The 23,600-nt window shown below is 46.0% G+C and overlaps 1 protein-coding gene and 1 long non-coding RNA gene across 2 annotated transcripts in view; both read right to left on the bottom strand.

The window, feature by feature from the left end:
* The window catches only part of LOC117881880, a 40,246-nt gene that overhangs the window by 9,029 nt on the left and 7,617 nt on the right, over positions 1-23,600 (bottom strand). Inside the window, exons 2-3 of the long non-coding RNA XR_004646880.1 lie at positions 18,999-19,134; positions 7,740-7,780 (exon numbers count right to left, since the gene is read on the bottom strand). This is a non-coding gene — a long non-coding RNA (uncharacterized LOC117881880). The remainder of the gene's footprint in view (positions 1-7,739; positions 7,781-18,998; positions 19,135-23,600) is intronic.
* On the bottom strand, positions 20,222-23,429 carry DUSP1 (dual specificity phosphatase 1). The gene is made up of 4 exons (XM_034779674.1): positions 22,614-23,429; positions 22,295-22,443; positions 21,853-22,072; positions 20,222-21,282 (listed from the first exon to the last, which is right to left on the bottom strand). Exons 1-4 carry the CDS (start codon positions 22,981-22,983, stop codon positions 20,912-20,914), a joined length of 1,110 nt encoding a protein of 369 aa, XP_034635565.1. The 5' UTR covers positions 22,984-23,429; the 3' UTR covers positions 20,222-20,911.

The raw sequence follows: 23,600 nt of genomic DNA, 5'->3' as shown, positions 1-23,600 counted from the left end.
GGGGGGGGGGGGGGGGGGGGGGGGGGGGGGTGGGGGGGGGGGCGAGGTAGAGAGGGGCGACGTGCCAGATCCTTGCTTAGTTATGAATGGAATGTCTCTGGCTCCCTTCAGGAACACTGTGTTCCTTCCTGAGATATTAACGTCATCAGCTCCCTGCAAGAAGCCCAGGCAGGAAGGCTCGAGCTGCCCTTCAGGTTCCCACCCTCCTTCACGCTAGATCCTGTTTTCTTGACCTCACGTAAACAATCCCTCCTTTCAGAAACAGGAGGAGAGGAAAGTGAATGGAACAATGGCAGCGAGTCACCGAGTATAGGCTGATTACTGGCTAAAGCGATTAGCTCCCAAGCCGCACAGCGCTTGGAAGCTTTACATCCGTGTGTGAGGCAGAAAGGACCAGCTGGTTCCCATGTGTGGTGATTGCATTGGGGTGTAAATCCAGCAGGTGTGGTTAGCAAAGGATCTTCTCCTGTGGCTTGAACATCCAGAAGCAGCAACACATCCATCTCTTGAAAGATCAGTCTCTCTGTCACCTGCTCATCTGAAGGAGCGTTGCATTCCCAGAAGAGTAAGGAGGGCTCCAGATGTCTCCACTGCACACGAGCTGGCAAGGAACTATGCAGGAGAAAGCACCAGGGGTTGAAGAAGAAGTCTCCAGTACTTCCCATGGTGGAAAGCAAGCATAAATGAATGAACCATGGGTGCTCACGGGTGGGCTCCAGGACCATTTACCATAGGATGTGACTCAGATTTATTCCATTCAGGAAACTGGTTTAAACTATCATAGAATCATAGATTCATAGAATATCAGGGTTGGAAGGGACCTCAGGAGGTCATCTAGTCCAACCCCCTGCTCAAAGCAGAACCAATTCCCAACTAAATCATCCCAGCCAGGGATTTGTCAAGCCGGGCCTTAAAAACCTCCAAGAAAGGAGATTCCACCACCTCACTAGGTAACGCATTCCAGTGCTTCACCACCCTCCTAGTGAAATAGTGTTTCCTAATATCCAACCTAGACCTCCCCCACTGCAACTTGAGACCATTGCTCCTTGTTCTGTCATCTGCCACCACGGAGAACAGCCGAGCTCCATCCTCTTTGGAACCCCCCTTCAGGTAGTTGAAAGCAGCTATCAAATCCCCCCTCATTCTTCTCTTCTGGATACTAAACAATCCCAGTTCCCTCAGCCTCTCCTCATAAGTCATGTGCTCCAGGTCCCTAATAATTTTTGTTGCCCTCCACTGGACTCTTTCCAATTTTTCCACATCCTTCTTGTAGTGTGGGGCCCAAAACTGGACAGAGTACTCCAGATGAGGCCTCACCAATGTCGAATAAAAGGGAACTATCACATTCCTCAATCTGCTTGCAATGCCCCTACTTATACAGCCCAAAATGCCGTTAGCCTTCTTGGCAACAAGAGTATACTGTTGACTCATATCCAGCTTCTCATCCACTGTGACCCCTAGGTCCTTTTCTACAGAACTGCTACCTAGCCATTTGGTCCCTAGTCTGTAGCAGTGCATAGGATTCTTCCGTCCTAAGTGCAGGACTCTGTACTTGTCCTTGTTGAACCTCATCAGGTTTTTTTTGGCCCAATCCTCTAATTTGTCTAGGTCCCTCTGTATCCAATCCCTACCCTCCAGTGTATCTACCACGCCTCCCAGTTTAGTGTCATCTGCAAACTTGCTGAGAATGCAGTCCACACCATCCTCCAGATCATTAATAAAGATATTAAACAAAACCGGTCCCAGGACCGACCCTTGGGGCTCCGCTTGAAACCGACTGCCAACTAGACATGGAGCCATTGATCACTACCCGTTGAGCCCGACAATCTAGCCAGCTTTCTATCCACCTTACAGTCCATTCATCCAGCCCATACTTCTTTAACTTGGCGGCAAGAATACTGTGGTATAATGTCTTGCTGGTATAAGCTGCGCTAGGGGGTTTCCAGTGTACCTCTACTGGTATAAGCTATAACCACACATCTTTTCAAGTGCAAACGAGGCCTTAGAGAAGTAGTTTTCGTTCCTCTATTTGACAGCTGCATCCCACCAATTTGTTCCCATTTCTCTTTTACTCACTATGCTTTATTTTCCCAAATGAGCGCCCTCATTTTGCCCATGTGGGGCAGAGCCCTGGTGAATGGCACTATATTATTATCATTATTTAAAACATTATAGTAGCACCCAGTGGGGATTGGGCCCCCATTGTGATGGGCACTGTACAGACACGTGAAAAGATACAGTCTCTGCCCCAAAAAGCAAGTATCTATAGCCAAGAGGTCACCGCACACTCACAGCTCCGCTGGGCAGATGAAATGGTGCTATGGGGGTGAGACACCTTGCTCAGATACCCCAGAAATGAGCAGGTTAGAAATACCTGGGCAGGCAGATTCATTGAGCACTCCCCCACGGCGGCACCCATCCCCCTGGGTCACTCCCCCATTGCTGCTGCTCCCCATGTTGGCTCCCTAACCTGTGGCCACTCCCTCATGCAGCCGGAAAGGCCTTTGCTGACTGGTTAGCAGATCGAACAGGTAGCGCAGCAAGAGCTTTTTTTAGTGCATGAGCTCTGAACATTACTGAAGGGCCTCCGGTGTCCTGGACCCTATTTGAACTCCAGAGCGAGAAGCAGCAGCAATTCACACGGCCTGGGAAGGGGATAAACATACCACAGCATCCACCAGGCAACTGGACAAACAGTGGCGGGTGTCTGTAAACACAACCATGGCCCCTTCATTCCTGACAAGTGACTGTACAGTTGGCAATAGCCACTCCCTGGAGGCAGATCAAACTGAGCCATCCAGGTCACTGTTCCTGGAGAATCATTACATCTCCCCGCCACTGTTTCTCAGGAGATGTTTTTTCACCCATTACTGGCTTGAAAGAAAAAGCCAAGCTTTTCACATGAAAATCCCTACAAGAAAAGTCATCAGGGAAATATCTCTAGCAGGGGTTCTCACAACAAATTTTTTGGTGGCCTCAGAGTACGGCCACCAACTCTTGCTGCTGGCCGTGCTGACAATTTTTCCCACAATACTTAATTAACTTTAGGAAAAACAAATAAATATGCACATATACATGTCCAAATCATTGTAATTTATTTATGTAGGTTTTTTTCAGACTCAGTAATAAAAATAATTTACAGTTGTCTCTATTCTTTACTGGACCTACACAGAATAGAAACACAAATAAGGCGCCTTCCATGTTCTTGTCTTTTTGTTGTTGTTTCTTTTGCTTTTTTGGTTGCACTTTTTTTCCTTCTAAGACTTGCTAGGTGGTAAGTCTTCTGCTGTGAAAAGTGATATTTGTATGTTTGTTAATATCACTTTTCACAGCAAACTTACTCAGCCCCGGCAAGCCCTGGGACAAGTTTAAGTGGGCTGGGAGGCAGCAGGGCCCAGGGACAATGGCAGGGGTGGTGAGCCTGGGGCCTGAGCCTGCCACCGCATGGACAGAGCCCAAAGCCCTGTGGCCGACGCCTGCCTCCCCTACCTCTGGAAAAGTGGGGAATTCACCAGCTGCTTGCACCTCCAGAGTTTTTCTCTCTGGAGGGGGGCAGGACCCAACCGCTGGTGGTGGCCCTGGGAGAGGGGCCACTGCTTTTCGCCCTCCCCCATCACATCCCAGGTGGTTGTGGCCGCAAGGACAGGCCCTGGTGGCTGCATGCGGCCACGGTGGCTGCATTTGAGAAACACTGTGTCTAGAGCTTTCGTGGGTGAATACCCACTTTATCAGACGCCTGATGAAGTGGGATTCACCCACGAAAGCTTATGGTCCAATACATCTGTTAGTCTATAAGGTGCCACAGGATTCTTTGTTGCTTTTTACAGATCCAGACGAACACGGCTACCCCTCTGATACTTGACACTGTGTCTAGAGCAAGAGATCTTGTGCAGTACTCATCAGCCAGTAGGGTCTCCAGGTTGGGGGGAGTGACAAAAAATGAGAGGTAGGCTCGGGATTTGAATAATGGGGGGATGTGCAGGTCAGACTGAGGTACACTGGCAGAGGTGCGTGATGGTCCAGGACTAGAATAAGTGGGATGCTACGGACTGGGGTGCATTGACAGCTGGGGAAAAGGGGGGGTCTAGGACTAAAATAACTGCACATAGGTAAAACACTTATAGAGTGGGCCTGATTCTCCCATGCCTTGCCCCTTTGTAGACATTTTCACATATGCATAGGGAGTGCAAAGTGCTGTCATCACTATTGGCAAGTGGAGCATTCTGACTTGGTTGTCTCTTACACCTACTTTTCACAAGTGTAAATCACAACACAAAGGGGAAGGCAGTGGAGAGTCAGGCCCAATATGTGCTAATGACTAAAAGGCCTTTTAGAAGAATGAGCTGATCATACGATAGGAGGAAACAAAGACAGGGATCTGTTCAAAGAGCAACAATGGCTGATTTCATTCCTGGGAGAGGCTTGGGCAAAAGTTGGCATGAACTTCAGAAGCTCAGATACAAAGAGACACTATGTTGGTTAAAACACTGTAAGAAGGGGAGAGAAATGAGGCCCTCACCTTTACTGGGACGCAGCAGCATTTGCTCCAAGCAATTCTATGCCAAAGGCACTGAATAAGTGGTGAAAAAGTTGGTGTAAGATGGAAAAGGTTGAGAAAGAGACTACATGCTCTCCAGGGAGATACTGGCCCTCAATGGCCATTTAACCTGCCATGCTGCCAGGGCAGGGGTGTGCCTGAGTTGGAGGAACATATCACAAGAAGCTCCAGTTCAGCTGGATGCAAAAGACAAAGGAAACCCGCTGATACCAGACACCTCTGTGTTCTTGGGGAACCAGGGTGCAGTATCCAACCTGACTCATGAAAGACACCCTCCCCCCCAGCCTCTGCTTAAACCAAAACCCATCAGAGAGAAAAAACTTGCAGAGAGCAGTGAAGGGCGTTGGGAGACACACCTAGACCCCTCCTGACAAGGGTGACAAGATTAAGACATCTCCATTAGCATACAGAATGGAGAGCAGAGACAACTCCCCTAGCCTCATCTGCATGAAAGATGAGACAGGAAGACATCTCAATTTACATACAGAATGGAAAACAGAGTACCACACTGAATTCTGGGACCAGAAAAAGCAGGGAAGCACTGCATCATGGGAATCTCTGCTCCAGATGCTAATGAACCTATGTCTGCACACACCCAGCTCAGCAATTATCAGATCAATTCTAGTAATAAATCCTTAATTGATATCCAAATACTGAAGCAGCCTAGTTGCATTGTGAGCTCCCTGGAAGAAAATACCACCCATAGCCAAGAGTGATCAGCTCCTATTGTCTAGCCTAAAGAAAACCCTTGAGTCATCAGCTTACCTATAAACAAATCTAGTGTGCTCCCTTGAACCATTGTATTTTCTCTACAAAAATCCCTACTCACCCTCTAGTCAGGGTTCTGATGCTTAGATCCAAACTAGGCATCAGTTCCACTGGAACTCCATCGTCTCCTCACTGATCGTGCTGGGGTCTCTGCCTGCCTCTTGCCCTCAGGACTCTCAGCTACCACCATCATCTGGGAACTCCAACCAGTTCAAGCTTCAGGGAGCGGTGAGATCCCCCCCCCCTCTTCGTTTTCCTGTCTACCTTAGGTATTAACCTTTAATCATGTATGTTATGTTGGTTTAGTCCTCCTTGTGTAGTTATCACTATTATTCAATAAATAACTTCTATGGTTAAGTTGGTTGCTTCTCTCTCTTGCTGAACTTTACTCATTTGTGTTTTAGCTTCCCCCATTCACTCTACAGCAACGCTTCTTTTACCTAAGCTAAAGATCCCTGCAGCGCCCAAAATACTGTGGGGTTTGCTCATCAAGTAGGTTACTGCCAGTACAATTGTGTTGGGGGAGTGGGGATAGGGACATGCTGAATCTGGGATGCATAAGGGTAACAGCTTGTAAGTGCTGCTTGACCCAGTCCATGGAGCCCAGGGGCATATAAGGAGAAACAGTTTGAAGGTGCTGCTTCCTCCAGCCCAGTGAGTCCAGAGACATATAAGGGGTCAGCTTGACAGTGCTGATTGACCCGGTCTGCTCAGACTTACTCTGTTAATATATGTGTGGGTGTATGGGTGTTCATCCAGTTCTGGGGCTGGAGTAACCCAGCCCTAGGGAACCTAGGTCCTGCAGGATAGCTCCATTGGGAGGGGACTTGCAGAAGGGAGAAGTAGTGTTCCATATGAAAACACAAGTGACACAAGCAGTACATTGATAGGATTACAGAATCCCCTTCCCCAGAAAAGTAACCCGAATAAATGAGCATACTCCAATGTAAGTGGCAAATCTGGTAACACCGCTGCCTAGGAAACACATCTTTGATCACTCGTCCATTCCCATAAAAAGGACCATTTTACAAGGGTAGATGTCTGCAAATCTGTGTGTAGCTTTGATCTTGAGCAGCAAAGTGACCTTACTGAATTTACTGAGAAATAAAAATACTTGGCTGTTGACAAGAGCCTCTTCCATGCCATTCAGAAATGCAGCACTCCCTCATTAAAGGGCAACTGTGCTAAACTGAACAGTGAACTGCATGGATTTATGTACCCTGCAGCTGGGAGGTGAGATTCCCAGCACGGGGACAAACTTGAACTAACTCAGCTCGGCCACTAAAAATAGCAGTGTGGATGTTATGGCGTGGGTGGTTGCTCGAGCCCTAGCTGCACAAGTCCAAGGCCATCCAAACACCTGGGTCCGAGCGTGGCTGTGTAGACGTACCCTAAGGCTACGTCTACACAGCCAGCAGCAGTGAGCCTCCCAGCTCAGGTCGGCAGACTTGGGCTTGTGGGGCTCGTACTAGTGCTCTAAAAATAGCTGTGTAGACTGTGCTTGGAAATTGCAGCTTGGGCTGGAGTTCAGGCTCTTCAGCCCACACCCATCCCAAGGCTTCAGAGCCCGAATTCCAGCCTAAGCTGCAACTTCAAAGTGCTGTCTACACAGCTATTTTGAGAGTGCTAGTGCCAGCCCCGCTAACCCAAGTCTGGTGACCCAGGCTGGAGGCTGGCTGCTGCAGGCTGTGTAGACATACCCATAGTGGTCCATGCACAGGCCTAAGAACAAAAAGCTCTGAGTTTTAATCCCACTATGACTCCCTCCACGGCCTTGGATAAATCATAATCTCTCTGGGTCTCACTTTCCCTATGTGCAAAATGGGGATAATAATACTTCCCTTCCCCACAAGGGATTGTGAGGAATGACTGAATTCTGTACAGTGTGAAGTATTAATATTATTAATAAAGATCATTAACTCTGGAAATGAAGCTGCTAGGGAATGTTTCCAGCCCTTGCAATAGCTTATTTGATAGGATCCACCTGCAGCACACAGACAACCTTATGGATAAAATTTTCGAAAGCACTTAGCATTGGTCCAATGGTTGCCACTGAAGTAAATGGCAAAACTCCCACTGATTTCAATAGGAGCAGAGTTAGGCCAATGGCACTTTTGAAAAATCCACCATAAAAATGTATTGAATATTCCATTAGAAAAGGACTGGTAGGTTTGTATTCTGCCAGTGCGGCATGCTCTGCTTGTTACCAGCTCACTATATCATAATAATACTTTGTCTTGTATTGCCTTTCATCCAAGAGTCTCAAAGTACTTTTATAAACATTCATTAATTAAACCTCCTAATAACCCTATTGTTATCTGGTCAGTGTCATCCTCATTTTACAGAGAGGTAAACTGAGACACAAAGGGAAACAAAGTCAAATACAGCCATAAAGAGAACCCAAGAGTCCTACCTTCCAGTCTCCTACTCTGTCCACTAGCCCACGTCACTCTCCTGGAATACAAATAACAATGAAGATAATGGTACTCTATTTCTCAATCATTTGAAGTCTTTAAATCAAGTTGGATGCCTTTCTAAAAAATATGCTCTAGTTCCACCAGAAGTATGGTTTGTACTATGCAGGAGGTCAGACCAGATGATCGTTCAGAATGGTGTCTTCAGGCCTTAAAAATCTATGAATCTATATGTGATAGGTTCGGTCAGAGACCCCCTTGGGACTGTCACCTGATGTGTTGAGACTACCTCTGAGCCCGTTTCCGCTGCCAGCTTGTGATTTCAGAACCCTGTCTTGTTGAGCCAGACATGCTAGCCTGCTGCTACACAGACCCAGGGTCTGAACCACGCCCCCAAAGCTGCAGACTTAACTGAAAATAGCTCAGCAAGTACTCCTGTCTCCTGCACCAGACACCCAGTTTCCAATGGGATCCAAACCCCAAACAAATCTGTTTTACTCTGTATAAAGCTTATACAGGGTAAACTCATAAATTGTCCGCCCTCTATAACACTGATAGAGAGATATGCACAGCTGTTTGCTCCCCCAAGTATTAATCACTTACTCTGGGTTAATTAATACACAAAAGTGATTTTATTAAGTATAAAAAGTAGGATTTAAGTGGTTCCAAGTAATAACAGACAGACTAAAGTAAGTTACCAAGCAAAATAAAACAAAACACGCAAGTCTAAGCCTAATACATTAAGAAACTAAATACAGGTAAATCTCACCCTCAGAGATATTTGAATAAGCATCTTTCACAGACTAGACTCCTTCCTAGTCTGGGCCCAATCCTTTCCCCGGTACAATCCTTGTTAGTTCCAGCTCAGGTGGTAACTAGGGGATTTCTCATGACTGGCAGCCCTCTTTGTTCTGTTCCACCCCCCTTTTATAGCTTTGGCACAAGGCAGGAATCTTTTGTTTCTCTGGATCCCCACCCCTCCTTCTAAATGGAAAAGCACCAGGTTTAAGATGGATTCCAGTTCAGGTGACATGATCACATGTCACTGTAAGACCTTCTTCATTACCTAGTATCTGGAAGACAGGTACATAGGAAGGCTTGCAGGTAAACAAATCCATTCACAGTTCATTGATTCTGAAGCACCCTTAATGGCTTCCACTTAACATGTTTACATCAGTAATACAAGTTTATATCTTATTCTCCTAACTCCAAACATAGAAATAATACATGCAAACAAATAGAATTAACACACTCAGTAGATCATAAGCTTTGTAATGATACCTTACAAGAGACCTTTTGCATGAAGCATATTCCAGTTACATTATATTCACACTTATAAACATATTTCCATAAAACATATGGAGTGCAACATCACACTATATGTATCTTCATATCTGCTGGCATTAGTAACATAGCACAGTCAGTAGGAAATGCCAGTCCAAGACTGGCACACTGAATCTACTGGTCCGCGTCTACTAATTGGACAGATCAAGATCCCTCTGTCAGTGTTATTACTCACTCCTTACTTGTATGGGTTGGTAATAGAGAGAAGGGAAGTATATTGTAGTCTACCTCCTCGAGTCAGCTCTTTATAGACAGTATTAAATTGGTCCTGATCAGAAGTCACAAAGTAGAAAATTTTCTTCCAGCTTCAAAACACTAAACTTTCCCCCAAAAGAACATATTGAAAGCAAAGCTGCCATTAATCTTGTGCCAAGACAAATCCTTTGGCGATACCAAATATTTCCACTTTGGATTCATGATTTTTAGAAAAAGCCTTCCCAGGATGGGTGTGATGGTCTTTACACACAGGGCCGCCCAGGGGGGGGGGGCAAGTGGGGCAATTTGCCCCAGGCCCCACAGGGGCCCCCATGAGAATATTGTATTCTATAGTATTGCAACTTTTTTTTATGGAAGGGGCCCCCAAAATTGCTTTGCCCCAGGCCTCCTGAATCCTCTGGGTGGCCCTGTTTACACACACAGCAGGTCTCAGCTTTGAGGCATCTGAAACATCAGGGTTTAGTACTGCAGGCATTGAGATCCTGCTTGTTACTGTAGACAAGGAATAGCTCATGTAATCGGAGTGAGGGACGTTATCCCCTACAAATGATCATAAAATGAGAAATGAGAATGGTGAACTCCTGTGTGCTTTAAAGAAACACTATATTCATCTGTCTGATTTTCTGTAAAGTCTGTGTGGCTGTCTGCCCACTTGTGCTGAGAGGATGTTAAAAACTATAGTCACATTTTCAAATGTAAGCATATTGTCTGCACTGGCAAAACTCAGATAAATGGGGGTTTCAGGTGTATAGTAGGTGCACATGCAACTTTTTGACCTGCAATATAGATGTCTACATTTGACTGCTTGGCCCTTGGTGTACAATGGCCTAGGACTGGGAGCCAAAGGAGAACTATCTTCTACTGCGTGAATGTACAACACCTAACACAATGGAGCCCCAGTCTCAACCAGGGCTTCTAGATGCTGCTGTAACACAAATAATAACTGTTGTTGCTTCATTCTTCTTAGGAATTTCCCCAACTCCAGGGAGAAGGAAGGTGTTTTGCTGCTTTTAAGAGCCACTTGATTTGGGGTAAGAGGTGGGTCCAGAATGGGTGATGGCAGCTGGTAACCTAGCAGCCCTGCATTTACCTCCATCATTGTTTTTCCCTTTTCAAATGCTTAAGAATTTAAAACTCCCCTGCTTTCTATTTCAAGCAAAGGCACAGCCCTCCAGTGCCCTCAGTAAACCCCCAGCTGTAAAATGAAACCTTGTCTTCTTTAATTCCTGCTGAGTGAGTGTAAAATTGGCATGACCATTCAGTGGAGGCAGAGTGCACTCCCCCTTCCAAGTCATTAATGTCCCCTGACACCCCTTAACACTCCCCTCCTGTTTAGTTGCCTTTCCTCCACTGTTGTCCTAGTGCTTTCTCTCTTTAGTTGACTTGAAACCAGAAATCATGCATTTCACAATAAAAATGTCCACATCTTCCAGGAAGATCATTTTGCACCAGGAATAGAGTGAACCATCCTTGGGATCCAGCCCAAGCTTATTAAAAATAGCTCAGTGTGTAGCCCTCGATGCCGTTAATCCACTCTGCCGTCTGTGTGGATGGACGGATGGGTACCCCAATGAAAAGGCCGGCCACAAACACAATGCCATAAATGACCATAGTGCTCTCCATTGCACCAATTAGCTTCTGGTACACAGAGGGCTACATGCTGGTTAGCATCCTTCTTCTCTGCTCCCCTCCTCCCTCCCATAGTCTGCTCCCCTTCCCCCACCTCCAACCAGCTCACATTGCATTTCACATTCCAAAAGCTTAAGGAATGCATTAGCGCAGAATAAAAGTACAAGGAGCCCAAATGTAGGGCCCTGACGTCAACCGTCCCTGGAGTTTGGAAGAGAAGCAGTAAACAGTGTAATGAAAGGAGGTTATAAAAAGACCATCTGGCTTTGGCTTCCATGGACAAGTCTCAACAAACAAAAAAAAAGAAGAAGAAGAAAGAAAAGGTCCTGAAAGTTGGGGTTAACTCTGCAATGAGGTGGCCACTGGCATCTGGAGACAGTGATCAGTGTGAAGGGAATGACAACAGCAAAGAATCAAGGCTGAAAGGGTGTTTACTGCCTTTGAAATTGCTTCTGTCCTTGCAGTCCACTCCCAATCAGTAGAAGGGGGTGGGAATTATCATGTAATGTGCTACAGCTACACAGTTGGATAGCTGGGTTCTTGAGATGATCCAGGGGCAAGGGCGCAAAAACTCCTAGGGCTCAAGGAGAATTATGTTCATGTAATGTGAATTCTGACCAGGTTACAGCAGCAAATATGGTTTCAGCTTGTCCATGTTGTAGCATTTTACCAGGTATAACCATGCTGTACCTACCCTGCTATACAACTGGGCTTGTACCGGTGCATCCTGGGAAGACATGACCTGTTCTCCCATAGTGCCTCAACTGCTAGTAATGCTTTTGGATGTCCTTCAAGATGTCCCCTTCCCCTGGGGTGCAAGGCACTTTGGGATGTCTTCTCACACAGAGACTTGGGAACTGGAAAATTGACAAAGCCAGTTACACAGACCCCACCGCAAAAGAAGTGGGTTAGGACCTGCTTACATCAACTCCATTGTACTATATCCTTGGCCCCTAGAAACTTTTAAGCATATTGTGACAAGGTTAGAATACAACTGAACTGTATTTGAATCCCCTGAGGTGGTTACAGTTAGTTTTTAAATGGGGCCTACATTTTTAGGAGCAGGCAACAACACAGCTATGACAAGGATCACCCTAATGTAGCGGTTCTCAAACTGTGGGTTGGGACCCCAAAGTCAGTGGGGTCACGAGGGCTGGCTTAGACTTGTTGGGGCCCAGGGCCAAAGCCAAAGCCCAAGCCTTACCACCTGGGACCGAAACCAAAGCCTGAGGGCTTCCGCCCTGGGTGATGGGGCTCAGATTATAGGCCCTCTGTCTGGGGCTGAAGCCCTTGGGCTTCAGCTTTGGGCCCCCCTTCCTGGGGCCGTGTAGTAATTTTTGTTGTCAGAAGGGGATCGGGATGCAATGAAGTTTGAGAACACCTGCCCTAATGTGTAATCATCATCCTGTGGGAAAAGTACCCTTCTCCATGGCCTTCTGCTAGGCCCTGTCTGATAGGGTATTGAAAATAAGTTGACTGATGAAAGTGCTACTCACACAGCTCAGACTGGTTTGCCAAAGAGGGGCCTAGTTAAGCCCGGATCCTTAGAAGGTGACAGAGGCCCAGGCATAACAGTGAGGCAGAGATCAGGTGACAGCGCAGCATATCTGCTAGTGGCTGACCACCTACTGGGGTGGGCTGTGCTCAGCTGTCTTGGTTGGGAGGAAGATCAAGGATTCAGGAATGGAAAGAATACAAGAGCCTATCCAAGGGGTCTAGGAGGAAGAGTAGCTCCCTAATGGATCCCTGAGGTCAGGATCCCTTTTATAAGCCTATTGGATTCCTGAAGATCCCTCCTTCATCACTGTATAATTCTCTCTACTTCCCTAACGGATCAAGATCCTTGAAAATCCTCTCCATGCCCCCCATTGGATCCTTCAGGGTCTCCTCATTCTTATCCTGATATACATCCTACCCCCTTGAGACCAGAAACCAGGGGATGTTGTAGCTGAGGAGCACTGGACAGGATTCCCACAGGAATGCTTGGCTGGGAGGTCACCACGGAGTGGTACAAGCTATTCATTGCCGATCCCTCTGGACAAGTGACATCAGCAGGAACTTTAACGTACCTGTGAGCTGTCTCTGGCTTTGCCTCCCACTCACTCTTCTGCCTCTTAGCAGTATCAAAATAGGGGAAGGCCAGCACTACTCATTTCAGTGTCTACCAGGAAGTGCATGCAAATCTAAGGGCTTGAGAGATCCATTCAGGAAACCCCCCCTGTCAGAAAAGAGCCAACTCAGCAATCCTCAGAGGGATCTGAGATTAACCTCAGCCTCTCATACCCAGAGCACAGAGAGACTGGGCAAAAATCTACGGTTGTCCTTAGGCTCACTCAAAATGGGGCACAGAGATGGAGGAAGTATTCCTGGGTGAACAAGGGGCTCATTAACCTCCCTTGAATACTTATACCTCTGTCCCCTAAATTTGGACAGCCCTGGAAATGGAAATCCTCTCTTGATCTACAGAGCAGGTTCTTCTTTGGAAGTGGCAAGGTAGGTTTCCCCTATGCTGTAAAATTAAATAAAGTAAAAACTCCTTCATTGCTTTGTTTCCTGTTAGTGGTTTTAGAATGACAAAATCATTCTTGACTGTGTAAAGCACCAAAGCTATCCATTCAGACTGTGCCTGTAGGACCTGGCCCTAGAACTATCCTCTGTATAATCAAGGGTTAGTAACTCTCATGCATTTAGCCTAAAAAGAAAAGCATCCTTTACCCTCTCTTGTCCCACCCATAGTGGGACTCCAGGCAGGGTAACTCTGCTGTTCACACATAAAATTATCTGAAAACTCAGCCCTTAATTTCAAGTAACAAAGGCCTGAAGCAGAGCTGTACTCACAAGCATAGAGCCAGGTCCTGGGCTGATGTAAATTGGCATCTATTGAAGTCATACTGTCAGTTTACATCAGCTGAGCCTCTGGCCTATGAAATTCAAGCTTGAGCTCCTGCCTGAGCTGCCTGATCTCTAGTTGTTTCTGTCTTCAGGACTGCTTGTCCCTCCCTCTTGTCTCACAAAGTCTCTCGGCCTTTTATAGTCCTGACTTGAACTAGAGAGAACCACCTGGCCTGACTACCTGTGTCCTGAAGCCTAACCTCACCTCTTGCCCCGCCCCACTCTCCACAGTCACTGACCCTTCTATACTGTAATAACTACCACGGCGCTGGAGGGAGGGCTGGTTACAAGATGGTTGCTGCCCAGCACAGTTTGGTCTTGTATTGTAGATGGGAGTGAACTGCATTTTAACCGTACTCCTAGCCTTACTACAGCCACAGATTTCAGCACAGTTTGGGAACACGCAAAACTGAGCTGAGTCCCATCTATGCTGTAAACCCAAACTGTGTTTTATCCATGTTGGGGGACAACTGTGCTTTAACCAAGTCATCCATCAGGGCAGTTGTCATAGTGCAGATGGGACTGAAAAGAACTGTGCTTAGATCAGTCCACACAAGCGGTCCATTTCCTGGACACTACTGTGCTAATAAGCGATGGTCACATAAATACCACCCTATACCGGAAACCTACTGACCGCTACACTTACCTACATGCCTCCAGCTTCCATCCAGGACACACCACACGATCCATTGTCTACAGCCAAGCTCTAAGATATAACCGCATTTGCTCCAATCCCTCGGATAGAGACAAGCACCTACAAGATCTCTATCAAGCATTCTTAAAACTACAATACCCACCTGCTGAAGTGAAAAAACAGATTGACAGAGCCAGACGAGTACCCAGAAGTCACCTCCTACAAGACAGGCCCAACAAAGAAAATAACAGAACACCTCTAGCTGTCACCTTCAGCCCCCAACTAAAACCTCTCCAGCGCATCATCAGAGATCTACAACCTATCCTGAAAGATGATCCTTTACTCTCACAGATCTTGGGAGACAGACCTGTCCTCGCTTACAGACAACCCCCCAACCTAAAGCAAATACTCGCCAGCAACCACACATCACTGAACAAAACCACTAACCCAGGAACCTATCCTTGTAACAAACCCCGATGCCAACTCTGTCCACATATCTATTCAAGTGACATCATCATAGGACCTAATCACATCAGCCATACCATCAGGGGCTCGTTCACCTGCACATCTACCAATGTGATATATGCCATCATGTGCCAGCAATGCCCCTCTGCCATGTACATTGGCCAAACCGGACAGTCTCTACGCAAAAGAATTAATGGACACAAATCTGACATCAGGAATCAAAATACTCAAAAACCAGTGGGAGAACACTTTAACCTGTCTGGTCATTCAGTGACAGACCTGCGGGTGGCTATATTACAACAGAAAAACTTCAAAAACAGACTCCAACGAGAGACTGCTGAGCTAGAATTGATATGCAAACTAGACACAATCAACTCCGGTTTGAATAAGGACTGGGAATGGCTGAGCCATTACAAACATTGAATCTATCTCCCCTTGTAAGTATTCTCACACTTCTTAACTGTCTGTACTGGGCTAGCCTGATTATCACTTCAAAAGTTTTTTTTTTCCTCTTAATTAATTGGCCTCTCAGAGTTGGTAAGACAACTCCCACCTGTTTATGCTCTCTGTATGTGTGTATATATATCTCCTCAATATATGTTCCATTCTATATGCATCCGAAGAAGTGGGCTGTAGTCCACGAAAGCTTATGCTCTAATAAATTTGTTAGTCTCTAAGGTGCCACAAGTACTCCTGTTCTTCTTTGTGCTTAAATGTCAGTTTTTACACACTACGACACAGCCCAGCCTAGAACATGGTTCTTACAGAGTATCGCTTCATTCACAATAACCAGCCAAACCGTGCTAGAAAGTGGTTTATCTAGAACTAGGGTGACCAGACAGCAAGTGTGAAAAATTGGGACGGAGGTGGGGGGTAATAGGAGCCTATATAAGGAAAAGACCCAAAAATCGGGACTGTCCCTATAAAATCGGGACATCTGGTCACCCTATCTGAACTGTGTTTAAACTCAGTTTGAAAATGATTCTCAAACCACTGGAGATAAAACCTGCCTCTTTCCTGCCTGTGGTATGGAAGCCAGACTGAAGAAAAAACAGGTGCTAACTAGCTGAGCCGGAAGCCTCATGTGTGATCATAATCATGTAATGTCTCTTTCCAACAAGTACCTGATGGCCTAATGTAACCTGGTCTCTGCTGGGCTGATACCAAAAACTACTTATGTGGGACAGTCACTGAACTAATTCACATAGCTCCCTTTAAAAGTGCTGATTATAGAAGGAAGACAGAAGCTTTGGACATGAGCATTACCCCAGTTGCATCAGATCTGGCACGGTGTGTATGTTATATGTTCATTATGTATGCTGTGTATGTTGGTTGCGTGTTTTGTGTTTGTTGGGTACTATGTGCTTGTGTTATATGTTGCCTGTTATATGTTGCATTTTGTGACTGAATGGCTACCTGCTTTTTTCTGTGCTGTGCCTTTTCAGGTCCTTGAATATGTTCACATCTATCTCACAGGGTCCCCCTCAGAAGTAGACAAAATGGCCAGTGTTCAGCATGTATGTGCATTTGTGGTTCTGCTTGGCAACTAACAAAGCCTGGAACCGGCTGCTGTAAACGCTAAACATACTTTTTTATCACTTCAGGACAAATTGATTTGTCAGCAACAGGAAGTGATGTTACTGCCTTTTTCACAAAAGGGAAACTCCTAGTAGTTTGTTTCCATGGGGACATAGGCAATTTGTAATGACAGACTTATATAATCTTAAAGTTACACACACCATTTTTGTGCCTCACTCACTAGGGGATAGGGTGACCAGATAGCAAGGGTGAAAAATTGGGACAGGGGTAATTGGCACCTATATAAGACAAAGCCCCAAATATCGGGACTGTCCCTATAAAATCGGGACATCTGGTCACCCTACTAGAGGATTAAAGGCCTGATACAAAATATAGGGTCTTATCCTGAGAGGCCCGGAAACACCTCTCAGTATGCAATCCATAGACTGTGATTGTGAGAATCAGTGGAGGGTGGGTCTCAAAGCTATGAGCCATGCTAAGTAGTGTCATGGTATACTGAGCAAATGATAATGCACAGCAGACAGAACATATATAGAGGAGCCGAAGGGCAAAATCATCTCTTGAGCATTTAGAGCTGGCAAAATGAAGTTTAGTTAGGCTGAATTACCCTGACTTCCTCTCCTGCAAATAAAGCACTGAGCATAATTAATTACACTTACTATAGTTGCAACTGGTCTTTCTCTGCCCTTGTAACTGGCTGTTTGCTCCGGCCCCCTCCTGTCCTCTCCCACCCCCCTTTTATAGTCTCTTCACTCAGCTTCATTCCACACCTACCCCTGGTAACTTCCTTACCTACCTCTTTGCAATGCTCTGTCCTCTTCACCCTTCTTCCTTCCCTTGTCTTTCTGTTTAGCTAATCCTCTCCGGATGAAAGCTCACAATCTCCTCCCAAAATTGTGCACTAATATGATGTTTGTCATTGTCACAGTGATCTCTCTGCTTGTATGTTGTATCCCCAGCTCTTCATCTATTTGGACTTCCCCTTCTTTGGGGCAGAGCCTGTCTACCACGCTGTGTTTGTACAGCCCCTAGCACAACGGGGACCCAATCTTGGTTGGTCCCTAGGCACTACTGTAATAACTATGTTTAAGATTATGAGCATACATTTCAACCCTTTAGAACGAGAAATGTATTTTTTGCCTTGCAGAGAAAGTTTTAACCGGGTTGAATTGGCTTGTTTTTCAGAAACATGATTTGTGCTGAAGCAGCTCTTTTTGTGCCCCTCTGTCAGGTGCCTGTTTAGGTTGTAAAAACAACCAACTGCCAGGTAATGAGTTTTATTGTTCCCAGAAACATATAAACAAACCTCCATGGCTGATGGGGAGCAGAATTCTGTTTGAACTGTGATTAATGGGTTGGATCTTTTTTTGTGTTTGTCAGTTGTACCACAGCCAAGGTTGTATTTTTCCACTGAATAAGCTTTGCTTTGAAGGTGAACGCTTGTTCCGCTGATCACTGCAGGTGTAATGAGGCTCACATATTCAGAAATAGCCTTACTCATTTGTCAGGGAATGTGCTGGTGGGTGTAATTCCATGGAACAGTAAGATCTTCCAAGTTCATTTTCATGGAACAAGGAAAGGGGGTGGATAGCATTCCGGGATTTGGGGAGTGGGAGAGGCTCTGGGGGTGGATAATTCAATTCCAGTAGGAGGGTCACGTATGCAATGAATTGTGGGGAGGAGGGGGGAAGGGTTCTCGCTTCAGTTGTCGGTGAATAGGGATGTTTGTTTACTTCCCTTTTGCTGTTCCATTTGTTTTTGTCCCTTGGGGTCAGGTTGTGTCTCACTGATTGCTAACATATACTCCTGAAGGCAGAGTAGCGTCTGTGGAATATTTCATCTGCTAGAATTTCAGACCTAGCTGTGCAATCAGATTAACTTTTAAGGGTACCTCCTCCCAAGAGAACAGAACTGGATTTTACATAGAATGGATTTACATTAACACTTCAGTTATCTCACAGGGCTTTACAAAGCAATGAATTATGTGGTGTCTGGTTCAGCACTGGTTGTGTAGGCAAACAGCAGCTATTATATACTCAATAAGAGCTCACGCATAACCTTGGACTTCAGTGTCTACTTTAATGATAAGTGCCTTCATTTCAGGTAAAGAGACAAGGTCAAATTCTACTTTTATCTGCATCTGTGCAAACCCATCTTCAATGAGGCTGCATAATATCCAGGAGGAGAATTAGATTCACTGGATTTTAAAGATACAGTGCCTGATCATATCCAGTTGGTGCAAGAAGCCCGTCACAGTTGCAGTTCTGGCAGTCTTCTGAGCACAAGGCTAGCATTGCTGGTGTTATTAACTACTCTAAATACAGAGGGAAGCAGGTGGGGAAATACCCATACCCACCCTGTACCTGCAGCATTACCTTGTCTCAGTGGGAAGTACAGGAGTGGCACAGCAACTGCGGTCCTGAGCATACAATCTCCCACAACACCCAGAGGGATAGCCTGATGCTACACCACCCACAGGGCTGTGCACAACTAATCTCATACTGTTTCATTGTATATTATAGGTTGTTGTAGGTCTTACCTTCAAGGTGGCATGAATATTCATTGGCTAAAATTCCTGTCTGTTACAGCACATAATGAAATAGCTTCTGCTGTGTTACATCAATATAAATGCAGAGTAACTCCTCTGGAGTCAGTAGAGACACGCTTGTGCAAATCTGCAGGAAGAGAGCAGAATTTGACATAGTGTGTGAGAAATAAAATATGTGCTCTCAACAAAGTGCAATTTGTTTAAACTATCTCCTGTTGTAGATATGCCCAGATTTGTGTACAATGCATGGAACAAGAGGGCAGGCATTTCATTTAGGTAATAAAAATATTCTGGGCTGGAAAGAGAAACATTCGGGGCAACAAAGAATGTCACTACACTTCTTAAGGGAAGCTTTACAAATATGGGCCAATTGTCAGTGGTGGGCCAGATTTTAGACTTAACCTTCAATGCGTTAAGAGTAAATAAGTAATAAGGAAGGTCCTCAAAAAAGGGATCTATTTTGTTTTGCAGTAGGGTGACTGCTAGTCATCTACCAGTTTCTCAGCTGGTGTAAATTGGCATAGCTCTGTTGATATCAATGCAGCTAACACCACTTCACATTGCTGAAAAGGTGGCCTGGAGTGTTTATAATATGATTTATTAAAGCAGGGGGCAGAGTGTTGCTATTGTACCACAATTTGAACCACAGGTTTATTGATCATTTACATACTCATGTCGAGCTTAGCCCAGGAGCAGAATCTAGTTTTCAGTGAGGTCCCTGCCCTTTCACAAACCCATTTTTCCAGCAGGGTTGACTGAGGCCTGGTCTATACTACCCGCCTGAATCGGCGGGTAGAAATCGACCTCTCGGGGATCGATTTATCGCGTCCCGTCGGGACGCGACAATCGATCCCCGAATCGGCGCTCTAACTCCACCAGCGGAGGTGGTAGTAAGCGCCGCCGACAAAAAGCGGCAGAAGTCGATTTTGCCGCCGTCCTCACAACGGGGTAAGTCGGCTGTAATACGTCGAATTCAGCTACGCTATTCACGTAGCTGAATTTGCGTATCTTAAATCGACTCCCCGCTGTAGTGTAGATGTACCCTGAGACAGCAGGGGATTGAGTGATTTGCTTGCTGTCACAAAGTTAAGCAGAAGGACTTGAACTCAAAGACTTTTCTCCTGTGCTATATGCTGCAGCCTTGACTGGGAGACAGCCTAGGTGAGGTTTAACTATACATCCTGAAAACATAAGACTTTATACATCCAGATTTCAATAGAAATGTCATAATTTATTCTGTTTGTATAAAAAGTCATAATCATGTAACAAAACCATGTCTTCTTTCCTAAGAAGAAATATATTATTTCACATCATAAATAAAATCAGCAAACATACAACCTTGGGCAACTAAAAAAAGCACTCATCTGGTGCTTTTACGTCAGTGCTTAGGAAACAGTTTAAGATGTATTTACAGGATTACAGTACCCAAAAAATACTGAGGTATTTGGTTTCTCTAGAAATTAAACTTCAGGCTTGTGAAGGCAAGAATAATGCATCTACACAAAAATAAATAAATAACAGGACTTTCATATAAAAGGGGACAGCATCACTGTTGCTTAGAATGTCCAGAAATGGGAATACCGTTGGGTATGCTATTTAACAAGGACTAGTCTTTTAGAACTGACAGACAAAAGGAGAAATAACTCAGGAGAAGAAAGCAATGTTCTGTGTTCTTTGTCTCGTTTGTAGGCATCCAGATATTGGTCAAAAATATGCCAACCAATTCAAGAAAGAACTAGCTCTCTGGAGTCAAATCAGACCCTCTGTGCTTGCGACAATGTGTTGTTCTGGGATGGATAAAACCCCATGTGAACTAAAATGACTGAAGACACTGTCCCTAGGGTTATTGCACTTTTTAGACAAGAGTCAAGTTTTTGTTTTCTGAATAAATGTTCATCTACCCTTCAACAGCTTGGAGAAGTGGTGATGGGACTCTGTAGATAGCTTAAAGCACTGGATGAAGGGTGTACAGGGATAGAGACTGGGAAGTTAAAGACAGTGGTGGTTGATGTTCCTCTGTCCAATACAGACATGGCAGGGCTTCCAGCCTCTGCTGAGCAGTTAGGGGCTAGGACTTGAGACTCAAACTGAAGTAGCTGCCCCATGAAGCTGAAATTTGGGGAGATGATGCTTCTCCTCTGCTTCACAAACTCAAAGGCCTCGTCTAGTTTGACTCGGTTGGTCCTCATGAGATAAGCAAGGCAGATAGTTGCTGAGCGGGAGATGCCAGCCTGGCAGTGCACAAATACCCTTCCGCCATCATTTTTAACAGAATCTGAAATAATCAATTAAATGACATGGTTAATACATGGGTCAGGTTGCTGCAAAGCTACAGAAACACGAGCTGCTATTTCACATTTTTTTTTAAATTTGTTCTTTCCATAACACTCTAGCTGTGCATGGCACTTCACAGACAAAGGAGACTCTTGTCCTGAGGGAAAAGCAACCTAGGGATTTCTATACTAAACTCTAATTCCAATGATACAAAGAGTTTCCTTCAGCCACCAATACTTGTTTGAAACAGCCATCTCTATTTAAAAAATAAAAACGTATTGGTGGAACACCAAACTAGGTTACTAACTACTTTCTGCTATGGGATTCAATATTTCAGACAGCTTTATAAAGTTAAGGCTCCTCTCAGCATTTAGCCAATACAGCCTCGTAGGGAGCACAGGCCCTAATAAAATAGCTACAGATTTATTTCATGTTACTTTAATTGTTGAGGAAACAGTTTCCCAGGTATTTTAAAATTAAACTGGGCTAGAGTTTTCCACTGAGATTTCCACCTCAAGGATAATGCAAACTGATTCTTTGGAAGCACAGGCTGCAGAGATCACTCATTTACCTATGAAGTCGATGGCTTCGTTAAACCAGGAGCTGATGTCAGCCTTGTGGTTGTCCTCCACTGGGATGCTTTTGTACTGGTAATGCCCCTCAAAATGGTTGGGGCAGTTTGCCGAGACGTTAATTAAGGCTGTGATCCCCAAAGCATCCAGCATGTCCTTTCTGGAGGCATGATAGGCACTGCCCAAGTAGAGAAATGGTAGGATTTCCACCGGGCCACCCTAAAAGAGAAGAGACAAAGAAAGAGGATCAGTTAATTGTACTCTGTGATTTAAAATAGCCCCCCTCTTTTTTGTTACATGCAGGCAAGCAGATGTTTGCTCTCTTTACATGGTTTTAGTATTAAATGTATCTGTATCTGGACATCACCTCTGGAGATACTCAGCCTCCAGGGCTATCCTCAATTCAAATGATCCCTTATTTCTTTGCCCTTTCATACTGACCTGGTCATAGAGCGGGGTGCCACAGGAGCTGCAGCCAGAATCCGCACTGCTGGGCATGCTGTTGGCACTCAGAGGCAGGCTCAGGCCGGTGGGAGCAGTTGGCTTGGTACACAGCTCAGCGCAGGCAGAAGAGAAGGCTTCATACCCTCCTGGAATGGCAAGGGGGAAAAAAAGAGGGAAAGGTCTTGTTAGCATTGGTGAGACATAAATTCTCTGCACCCCCCTGAAAACACCCAGGCCAGATTGTGCCAGCCAGAATCTCCCTCTCCCCAGGATCACCACTGATGCCACCCATGCCCTGAGCCCTCCCGGGACTCACCCTTGAGGAAGCAGATGCGGGTGTCCCTGGCCTCCCTGCAGAGGGTGTTCACGGCCAGCATGATGGTGCTGTCCCGCTTGGGCAGCTCCAGGTCCGAGCTGCGCTCGTCTAGCAGCACCACGGCGTGGTATCCCCCGCCGAGCAGGCGGCCCCGCAGCTCCTCGTTGGGGATGATGTGCTCCAGCCCCATGGCCCCCTTGGCCCGCCGCTTCACGATGGTGCTGAAGCGAACGTTGGCGGAGCCCAGGATGTGCGCGGAGTTGAAGGAGAAGAAGGAGCGGCAGTCCAGCACCAGGCACTGGGCAGCTCGGTCCTGCAGGAGCCCCCGCAGCGTCTCGCAATCCAGGGCGCACACTTGCATGTTGACCATAGCTCGGTGCGCGGGGTGAGAGGAGCGGGAGGGAGGAGAGCTCGGAGCGGCTGGTCGGTCCCCCAAATGCAGGACTCCGGCGGGGAGAGAGGGGGGTAGGTGGTTGGTCTCTTTCAAGGTCAAAGTGCTCGTTCGGATGGGGGAAGGCGAGTCCCCTTTGTCTGTGCCTGGGGGCTGTTTCCTCTCCCGGCTCCTTTGTTCCTTCTCAAGGGTGACTTGGTTTCTACTATTGGAGGTGCTTAAAAAAAAAGCAGCCAACGCTTCTTGTCAAATTCTGTTTTTAACTCCAGCCACCCCCGCTGTATCGCAAAGGCAGAGTCTGGGTCGGAGGGCGCAGTGACCCTGGCTTGATTTGCGGCTGCTGTTTGCTGCTGGAGCCTCACTTCACTAGCAGCTCTTTGTGCCTCCTTCTGGGTATTAGCAGTTTCCTTGCTCGCTGCAGCCCTGCGCCTGGCCTTATATAGTCAGCTCGCTGCCTGCCCCCACCCCTTTTTTTGTGAATGAGACTGGATCACATGACTGCTTCAGGCAGGACGTCACTTGCAGGCGTGTACAGCAGACACTCCCTGCCCAAGAGTACTTACGTCATCGGCACTTTTGCAGTCGCTTGAATGCAA

The sequence above is a fragment of the Trachemys scripta genome, chromosome 8 (genome assembly GCF_013100865.1).
Source record: "Trachemys scripta elegans isolate TJP31775 chromosome 8, CAS_Tse_1.0, whole genome shotgun sequence".
Lineage (NCBI taxonomy): Eukaryota > Metazoa > Chordata > Testudines > Emydidae > Trachemys > Trachemys scripta.
This window is presented reverse-complemented; position numbering and strand designations above follow the sequence as displayed.

Coding starts and splice junctions, on each gene's coding strand:
- DUSP1 (XM_034779674.1), bottom strand. CDS start 22,983: ATGGTCAACATGCAAGTGTGCGCCCTGGATTGCGAGACGCTGCGGGGG. Junction 22,073..22,294: donor GCACCCCGCTCTATGACCAG/GTCAGTATGAAA, acceptor CTTCTCTTTTAG/GGTGGCCCGGTGGAAATCCT. Junction 21,283..21,852: donor CGAAGCCATCGACTTCATAG/GTAAATGAGTGA, acceptor TGATTATTTCAG/ATTCTGTTAAAAATGATGGC.